We start from the raw sequence: 10,000 nt of genomic DNA, 5'->3' as shown, positions 1-10,000 counted from the left end.
GGGATTAATTGATGAGAAGGCTAAACTTGGAGGTGCAAGCAAGCCTAATATGCTTTGGTGGAGGTATAGAGATGATGTGTTTGATCTTTGGACTCTTGGTTTGACGAAATTGCTAGAATTTACGGAGTGTATTAATTCACTCTATCCCACCATCAAGTTTGAACTGGTATATTCGGAGAGTAGCCTCAACGTTCTAGATCTTACTTTTCACCTCCAAGATGGGTTTATAATCACTGATATTTATGCTAAGCCAACCGACAGTCATCTTTATTTACCTTTTTCGAGTTCGCACCCATCACATTGTATGCGTGCAATTCCCTATGGGGTGGCTCTTCGAATTAAACGCAATTGTTATACAGACCAGTTTTTGAACAAGAGATGTGAAGAATATAAAGGATATCTGTGCTCACATAATTACAGCAAGGAATTAGTGGACAGACAATTTGAAAAAGCATTAAGCAATGAGAGGTCCGAACTCTTAACAAAAAGAGTCAAGCCAAAGAAAAAGGTTTTTCCTCTAGTACTTGACTACAACCCAATTCTTCCAGACATCCAGCAGGTGATTAAAAAACATTCCCACTTGCTTAGATTGTCTCCTGAGCTTTTAGAGATTTTTCCATCAAAGTCGATTTTTCCAGCTTATCGCAGAACAAAAAACCTAAAAGAAATCTTAGCTCCATCTAAATTTCGGAACATTGAAGCCAGAAATGAAACCTTGGAAGATGATCAAGGTTGTTGCAAATGTAACAAAAGATGTGACCTCTGTAAACATTTTTTGATTCAAGATACTAAGTTTAAGAGTTTTGCTACGGGCCGCATATATAGGATTAATCAGAAATTAAGCTGTACTTCCAAAAATGTCATTTATTTGGCTGCTTGTAACAAATGCAAAAAGCAGTACGTGGGCTCCACTTCAACAGAATTCAAGGTTCGTTTTCGTAACCATAAATCATCAATGCTTAAGAACAGAAGAACATGTGAGCTGGCGGTCCATTATAATTCTTTTGAGCATCAAATTTGTCAAATTAGTTTTATTATTATCGAACAAATTGTAAACCACAAAAATGCCACCCATCTTGAACAACTGCTCCTCACCAGAGAAGCATATTGGACCTCACAACTCTTTTCATTATATCCACACGGTCTTAACAAAAGGCGTGAATTCAAATCCAAAAATCGTATCTGCTACAACAGTTGACTTTGTCTCTATTGTAGTGTAAATTCTTTTCAGCCCAAATTTGTAATCATCGTAATTTTTGCTGTCTGTAGGACCTCGTTAGCTCCCATCTAGCTTTGAATGTTTCCAGTTTGTAATCTTGCCCTTTTGTTTTGTTAGCCTTCACTTAGTCGTTGTTGTCTTTGTTCAAAAACTCTATTGAGGGATTCTGTTATGTTTGTGTTTGGTTTTTCATTCAGGGGCTTTCGATTGGGAATCTATTACATTGTTTAGGGGCCCTCTCTGAGGACCTTGTTATGACATTGACCCGCACATTCACTCAGAGGCCCTCAATGGGGAGTTTGTTACGTAATAACACGATTTATCTAATTAGTCTGTTTGTTCCTTTTTATCAATTGTTTTTTGTTTTGCCTAGCTTGTAATTAAGACCTTTTCTTTTGTTACGTAACCTTAATTTCCATTTTCTGTGTACTATATAAAAGCCCGTAACTCTGCCACTCACAACCATTGTATATAGCTTTTTTAATTTTTAACTTTTAAACTATCCTGAAGAAGGCCGAAGGCCGAAGGCCGAAACGTCGATTAAATGCTGGAACTGTCAAGAGTTTGTCTCTTCGTCGTTTTATTATACCTATATATATATATATATATACATGTATATATATATATATATATATATATATATATATATATATATATATATATATATATATATATATATATATATATATATATATTGTTATTGGTTGATTTTATCATTGTAAAGTTTCGTGTGGCAAATATAATATAAATAAAATAAAAAATGTGGAGATTTGAGTGATGTTGTTCAAGTTGTTTGCAACATTTTTGTTCACTTGTGGGAACAAAATCCAAACTTCCGGCACGTGTGAATAAACCATACCGGATCAGTCCACATGAAGTGTTAGCATCGTGATTAAACCTGAATCGCCCTGGACTTCCCCCTGTTACACAGATTAAAATACATTAATTCCCACACCTAGGGGTCATTTGGATTAATAAATAAAGTCTATAATTTATTGATTTAGTTATGAAGAATAAGGTGGGATGGTAAGGGAGGGGGGGGGGGGCTTGAAAGAGAGAGGGGGGCTTAATAACTTTCTTCCTCTGAAAGGGGGGGGAGCATATTAGAGAAGGGGGCTTATTTGAGAGGGGGGCTTAATAAAGGATTTACGGTAATAATGTTTAGTTAAGTCTTTTTTGAAGATCTAAAATATCACTGCAAACATGTGTATGTATATCTTGAAAGGCCATGGAGCAACTTGTGGAACAAGGTCTTTGCAAAGCCATTGGAATCTCAAACTTTACCATCAAGAAGACAGCAAGTCTTCTGGAAACTGCCAAAATAGCACCAGCATGTAACCAAGGTATAATTATTGATATCTGAAATGTTATACCTACATGTGTATAAGGTTACAACGAAGATAGTGGGTGATGCTTTTTGATTTTTGTGAACAACAACAACAACAACAACAACGTTTATCACATACAATACTACATGTAGTTACAATGAAAGGTTTGTCCACCCAAATTTAGCAAAGCTAATCGAGTTGGGTGGAGCTAGGATAAAATTTAATGGTTAATAAACATGTACAATGACAAAGATAATGAAAGGAAATATTTAACATTTAAGAATAATGTCAATGCACAAGAGCGACAGTGGAATGTAGATTGAGATTCTAGTTAATTGATTGCTGATAATCTTAAGATTCAATAATGTTTGACAAAATGGTTTACTCTAGATGAAAGATATCACAAATATCAAGTTAAGATTCTTCTGAATAAAAGAACAGAGGAATAGCAGTGATAGGGAATTCATTAGATGCATTTAAAGTACGTTAATTGAACTAAGATTATCATTTAACTTTTAAGACCAATATCATTTGTCAAAATGCTTTATTCTATAAATAATTTCGCAAGTTTCTAGATAAGAATCTTCAGAAATTAAAATATCCGCAGTTCAGTATATGATTCATTTCATATATCAATTCCTTTATTGATTCATTCCTCAGGTGAAAATTAGAACCCACAAATGACCAGCTCCCAACATCAGTCACTGATCAGTGGCTTCATAGCTCAGTTGGTTAGACCGTCTCACCGGTATCGCGAGGTCACGAGTTCAAACCCCGTTGAAGTCCTGAATTTTTCAGGCTTCTCTACGCAATTGTCAAATTAAGTTGCGTCCATAACTGCGAGGATCATAGTTTTACTTGAAAAGTACACTTGTTGTTTTCCTTGTGAAGTCGTTCTTTCTAAGATTTCTTAGCGTTAAGATGAGAGGATTCCATTCCAGATACTGTAGTTGATCCAGTTCGTGGGAAAGAATTTGGCTGAATGCTTTGCGTATAGAAATTGTTTGAAGCAGAGGATCGAGTGAAATGAGGCTGGATATTAGAAATATCTTGAAACTGCTTTTGAATTCTACTAGGTACTATTTTGTGCCTAACGTCATACAGTAAATTAGCTATGATCTTAAAAAATGAAAATTTCAACGGTAAAACACCGGCTTTGATAAAGGTACTGCGTGTTGTTTGAAAATAAATAAATCTAGGGGCACGTTTTTGTAATTTAAAGAGCTTCCCAAAGGTAGACTTACAGGCGTAGCCCCAGGCTAACAAGCCATAGGTTAGATGTGGTGAAATGAGAGAGCGATAAATGGTTAGAAGTATGGGTTGGGACATAATAATGCAATTTTGATAATAAACGTACATATCGACTTATTTTAAAAGCTACATGATCAATATAGTGTTTCCAGGTTAGATTTTGGTCAATAAAGATTCCAAGGTATTTCAGAAACTCTTTACGCTCGAGAGCGACATACTTGTTGTTAGCATTATCAAATATCGTGATGTTTGGCTGAAAAGTGAGTTTTCTTTGAGCTGGGGAAAATATAACGAAATTTGTTTTTTTTAATATTCAAAGCATAGTTAAAAGTAAGGTTTACAATGTCCTCAATGTTTAAGCAATTACTACTGTCATGTTCAAAGGACACACAAACGTTAACATACTGTCTTGGAGTAGGTACTCCATATGTACCGGTAAGAACTAAGACAGGCCATAAACCAACCAACAACCAACCCTCGTAGCTTATTAGAACTAATCACAACATTCCAAAACAAAGCACGCGGCGCAAAGTTTCATTTAGTCTAACGTTTTCTTTTTATAGTGGAACTGCACCCATATTTGCCGCAGCACGAACTTCTAAAGTTTAGTTCCAGCAAAGGTGAGTGTGTGATATTATTATTATTATTATTATTATTATTATTATTATTATTTTTATTATTATTATTTTCCTGCAACAATATTGTCACTACATAGTGTAAGTCTCAAGGTCCTCAAGGCTTGTAAAGCAAAGGAAAACTGCTCATTACAACTGACTCTCTAAGCAAGAGATCATCGCAGTTTGTGAAGCAATTTAAGCAAATGCGAAGAAACCCGAGGCAGACAAGATTCTCGAGGCCACATGATGTCACAGTATTTGATACAGTTATTGATCTCGTACATTGACTGTAATTTGCAACGGTCGATCTCGGTTTGATTCAATTGATCAAGGGAAATGTTCTTTAAAAACCATAGGCTCGATTTCCGCCGCTCATTCGAGTTCGGGTATCCTGCCCGAGAAGAATGAGCGCTAGCTCATTTCCCGAAACAGCGGCTGGTAATTGAGCCCATAACAACCACAAATCGCAATCTCCGTTTTATTGACAGGTAAAGTCCGCTTACCTGTCATTTTGTGTGTTGTCTTGGGTGATTCCATGGGTTTTTAGGATGGTTTATTTCCCCTTCCTCGCTGACTTGTCACCAAATACAAAGGAGAAAAACAAGGCGTGCAGATTCCACGACCCGCTTAGGGTCGAGTGCCTCTAGAATTCCAGCGTTTGGCACGATGAATCGAGCAACAAAAACAAGGTCTTATATAAGGTAATGATCCGTTCGGTTTAGTACGGCCTGCCGAGAGATATAATAATCACTGAAAAGTTTTAAAAAGTAAGAGAAAAAGTAAACTATATATACTACATAAAAAAATATTTTGCTTCGTTACAGACATAGTAGTGACAGCGTATTCTCCTTTGGGTTCACCTGATCGACCATCAACTTTCGGAGACAAATCTAAAGATCCAGTTTTGTTGGAGGACACTGTGCTGAAGAAAATTGCTGATAAACACAACACGACAATCGCTTTGGTGAGCTAATTATCAAGGCTTCTTTTCCTTGTGCATTATCATTGGCCGTAACCAGTCGATTTGCCCGGAAGTCGACTCGCCCGGAACTAGAGATGATTCGCTCGATGGTAGTTAAACCCATCAGAAGGATTGTATCATCTTTCTATCCGGGCGAGTCGCCGTCGGGCGAGCCGACTTTCGGGCGAATTGACCGTAATACTTATTAGCCATGCATGCTCACGTTCATTTCTTCTTCCTCAACGTCATTTGCCTAGGTTGAAGTTCGTTAACTCAAATGCCTCGTCGGAATTCATCTCTAAGCTTTTTTCTTTCTATACCTTTGTCCTTCTCAATGTTTAACGTAGTTTTAGAGCAAAAAACTGGCCCGAGTAATTCAGTAACGTGTTGTTTTTGTTATACTGCTGTATATGTCCTTTCTTTTCGCTTTTGTGGTGGAATTAATACTAGAGACTAATAACTCGTCTAAGACGAAGTATCCGTCTAAGACGGATAAAATCGTCTTCAATTCGTCTCGATATAGATATGGTGTTTAGACGAATTATGGACAAACTTCGTCTTCAGCTGATTCGTCTGTTAGCAAGTCTGTAAGACGTTAGCACGTCTGTAAGATTGTCTCTAGTATAAATACGACCAATATTATGGGTTGTTAGAAATACGCTGCGCGTGATCCACCAAAATCACCTTCACCTTTTGCGCCGAATAACTGACTCATTTCTCACTTGGAAATGAGCTGCTGCTAAAAATTCGCTATTTTCGCAAATCCCATTTCATTTTGGGGGGGTTATTCACCTTTATCACTCGGAAGCCATTTTGGAGTCCGTGGGGAATAAAGGCTTTGTCTTTGCATTGTCTTTGCACGTCTAGCCTCACACTGAATGAGAGGCTAGACGTGCAAAATCTGGTTTTTGGACATTGAGTGTTACGGCTGTATTTGGATCAAAAACAACAATGGATAGCCAGTTCACTGAATACAATACGGTCCCAAGAGTAAATAACTTGTATTTTTTTGTGTGTGTAAAGAACCCCCCAAAACGTATTACATAATGGGATTGGGAAAATAGTCTGTTTCAAAAGTAGTTTCCTAGAGGCAAGCGTCAGATTCATTGGAAGGCTAACCATTTTAAAATCCGTGTGCAGAGGTGAACACTGCAGATCCTCAACTGGATATCTGTCTTTTCCCTTGTGTGGTGATCTCCAGAATTTGCTCCAAGTTTAGTTTACTTTGCCAGTGTAGCATTCCGGGAGGCGTTGCTGGATGAAATCTTTCGTAATCCTCAAGAGATGCTAATAGGGGACTTTCCTACCAAGGTAAAAGGGAGAATTCTCGCTGGATGTCAAAATTGGGCGTGCATCTAATAGGCCATTTCAGGGTTCATGCACGTCTGCCTCCTCTTCAAAGCGAGTCTAAGTGCGAAGGGTTTCTTATGAAAATTAGTTTTCATTCATTGTAAAGTAGAACTAATTACCATCACAAAAACTTCGCACTTAAACTCGCTTTGAAGAGCAGGCAGACGTGAACTCGGAAATGGCCTATTAGAGTCATTTCTGGGCATAAGTGAAAACGAAGGTTACACCGCTTCCGAACCTCTCCGCGTGTTTACAGGTTTCTAACAAGTTAATGCGATTTTTTCATAGGTTGCTTTAGCTTGGGGAATTAACCGCAAAATTCCGGTGCTTCCCAAGGCTGTCTCGGAGAACCACATCAAGGAAAATTTGAAAGCTCTAGATTTAAACCTGGACGAAGATGACATGAAGGCGATTGAAAACATTGGAGTACGTCACAGATACCTAACACAGACTTGGATGTATCGTGACAAACCTGAAGAAATTCCTGAAAATTATTGGGATGGTGAATATTACTGAGCTACACTAAAGAGGCAAAGACGGCGAGGTTTCACCGGCCAAGCCAAGAATTACATAGTAGTAGAGTGAAGTAATGTAAGCGTAGAATGAAGCAATCACTGTAAGTCAGGGAAAAACATGTGTGAGATACGTTTGAAACTGAGGCAAATGAAGTAAACTTTCGTAAAAGATATTTCGTGTGCTAACTTAAACCATAAATCACGTGCGAAGACATTCGGTTGGTTCTTTACGTAATTGCAATCTTTTTTTAACTACAAGCACGACGAAATAGATTAACTGTCGACTTAGCCGCGCTACTTTAAAAGATGGGAAGGACCTGGCTCCAGGAACCTGTTCCTCAAAACCAAGAAAGCAATCTGCTTGTTTTGACAAGTGGATCGATGAGCATAATGTTCAGTTCTAGGTTATCCCGTACCTATTTGTACAAGGTGAACGAATGGTTTTTATAGACTATATTTTAAGTTTCACGTATTTGAACATTCTCGTTCCCAGATCCCATCGTTTCTCTAAGCTGGCGGTGCCTTCGCACCAGAAAACGAAAGGCGCTGGAGACAGAATTTGCAGTTCCAGATTCTAGGACTTCTGGAGTTCATATATGTTGTAAATTTCTAGGTGTATGAATTTTCTGCCTCCAGAGCCTTCTTTTTCTGCCTCATTTCCTGGCATGCAACATGGCTGCCCTGCAAAACCTCTATTGAGCTCTATTATCATGCAAACGTTTTCTTTTGCTTCGGTGCAAAAACAAAGTTACTTATCACGTGAGTGGAAACACTCCATAGGCCGAGTATTCAGGCAAGACTACGAGGCTTTATGGTCAAATTTCTCGGCTCATTTCCGTTTCCCTTGGCTCACAATTCTCAAGGGAGATTTCTAAACAAAACAATATTCAAATTTAACCATAAAACCTGGTAGTCACGTGGCCTTTGGTGGTTTTCACCTGACGTCATCGGGACGTCTTTTGGGAAGTTGACTCCTAAAATACAAAAAATGAGCCATAATTTGCTATGTATTCCTCAGAGCTTCGACATGATGCCTTTTGTTTAGGACAGCATTTTAATGTATCGACGGTGGGCTATTAATTAGTTTGCTCAACCAACCGCAATGATCTTTCCAACTTTCATTTCATGCTATTTCGCATTTCAAATAAGGTCTAAAAATCGACCACCACCTCGACCCGCATCAGCTGCCGGGAGAGGCATAAGCCGGGCGGAGAATGGGGAGGGGCGCTGTGAAATAACTTAGCACCCGTCCCCATTCACTGCGTGGCTTATACCTCCCACCAGCTACGCATGGTACTCGTATATTGCGGTGCAAAATATGTCCTTAGCTTTGCTATTGCTGGAAAAACAAACCATCATAAGAAAAGACACAAGTCATTACCCATTTCCAGGCAAAATGTTCTTACTGCACTGGGATGCGTAAACCTTCCAAATGGAACACATCGTTGCAAGCAAATCTCAAACATTCCATACCACAAATAAGTCATGGCTGACCTGAGACACGTAATAAGCCCGAAGGTTTGGGCTCGAGCACTTTGCAGTCTTTGAGAAAATTTACGGGTGCTTATTTCTTCCAAATTGCAGGGAAAAATATCATGTGATTACTTGTTAATGATATGCATCAAAATATTTCGGAAGACAGCATATCATTTGAGACAGTGTATCATAATTTATGCAGAAGGAGCGCATGCGACTCACAATATTGGATATCCAAATTTTTGTACCACCCAGGAATTGATAGATTGTCAGTGAGTTTTTTGTCCATTGACCAATCAGAATAGCTGGTGCTTGTTTTGTTTCTCTCCTCTGAATAATCTGAAGTACCGTCTTTCTGCTGTGTCACCGGAAAATTGCTTTTCTCTTTGCTAATCAGAACTGATTTTTTCCATGTCTATCAATTAATAAAAGGTCATAAAAGTAACAGCTTATCGCTGCTGATGGGGATTTGAGGCGTGCCTGTTTTTCGCGTCACGCCAGGAGCCCATCAACCTTGAGCGACACTAGAGGCTCGGCTTGCGTGAAACAAGCTGGCCTGACAGGGCCTGACGTTGGTTCGACATTTGAGAGAGCCTGGATTTGAGAATTCCTTGCCAGGCTTTCTCAATACACTTAGAGAAGTGGTGGCAAGATTATGCATTATGACGGTTTTTTTCTGTTCGTGTAACAAAAGCAGTTTTCCCCTACTGGTTGTCACATTAATGACAGTGCGTGACGCAATTGCTGTGGTTGCTTGTATACGTACTAGTTGTCGTAATTTAATTGTCCGGGTGCTGTCAAGCAATTGAGTGTGTTGATTCATCATGGTGAGTTTATGTAACTAACCTTTTAAACAACGTAAGCTTAATTTAATCTTATTTTGTGCAGATACAGGAAAAATGGATTTGTCCATTTTTTCTTTTCCTTCCAATTAAGTTGCAATTTGTAAGACGACATGTATCCCCTCAAGTGACTTTATACAGTCTACAGTCAACGGCTGATAAACTCGATGTCTGAAATCATGAGAATCGTCGACTGTGCCTATGTCAGATGAATTTTCTGACTGTATTAACGTTTTTTACATTAGGAGCGACTTCAGAATACCCGGCCACGATTGCGTGACATGGAACGCTTGCTCCCGCAGTCCCGCGGTCGTGTTCTAAAAGTTGATTTGTTTGTGTTTTCGTTTTTGCGCGCTGCAAGCTAAGCTAATTTCAAAACATGACGAAGGGAAAAAATTGTCATGCAATTAACTGTGTAAATGTCTTGAGCACTAAAAGCCA

At 38.7% G+C, this 10,000-nt stretch overlaps 2 protein-coding genes across 2 annotated transcripts in view; both read left to right on the top strand.

Moving 5' to 3' along the window:
• The window catches only part of LOC137996663 (aldo/keto reductase slr0942-like), a 24,693-nt gene extending 17,281 nt beyond the window's left edge, over positions 1 to 7,412 (top strand). Inside the window, exons 6-9 of the mRNA XM_068842182.1 lie at positions 2,445 to 2,562; positions 4,362 to 4,418; positions 5,240 to 5,379; positions 7,015 to 7,412. Of these exons, the coding sequence (XP_068698283.1) occupies positions 2,445 to 2,562; positions 4,362 to 4,418; positions 5,240 to 5,379; positions 7,015 to 7,242 (543 nt within the window). The 3' untranslated portion in view covers positions 7,243 to 7,412. The remainder of the gene's footprint in view (positions 1 to 2,444; positions 2,563 to 4,361; positions 4,419 to 5,239; positions 5,380 to 7,014) is intronic.
• Positions 7,413 to 9,319: 1,907 nt separating this feature from the next.
• Positions 9,320 to 10,000, top strand: part of LOC137996664 (aldo-keto reductase family 1 member B1-like) — a 14,015-nt gene continuing 13,334 nt past the window's right edge. The window contains exon 1 of the mRNA XM_068842183.1: positions 9,320 to 9,544. Coding sequence (XP_068698284.1) covers positions 9,542 to 9,544 — 3 coding nt within the window. The 5' untranslated portion in view covers positions 9,320 to 9,541. The remainder of the gene's footprint in view (positions 9,545 to 10,000) is intronic.

The sequence above is a fragment of the Montipora foliosa genome, chromosome 3, assembly GCF_036669935.1.
Source record: "Montipora foliosa isolate CH-2021 chromosome 3, ASM3666993v2, whole genome shotgun sequence".
Classification (NCBI taxonomy): Eukaryota; Metazoa; Cnidaria; class Anthozoa; order Scleractinia; family Acroporidae; genus Montipora; species Montipora foliosa.
The sequence above is the reverse complement of the archived record's forward strand: the minus strand, read 5'-3'. Positions and strand labels throughout refer to the sequence as shown.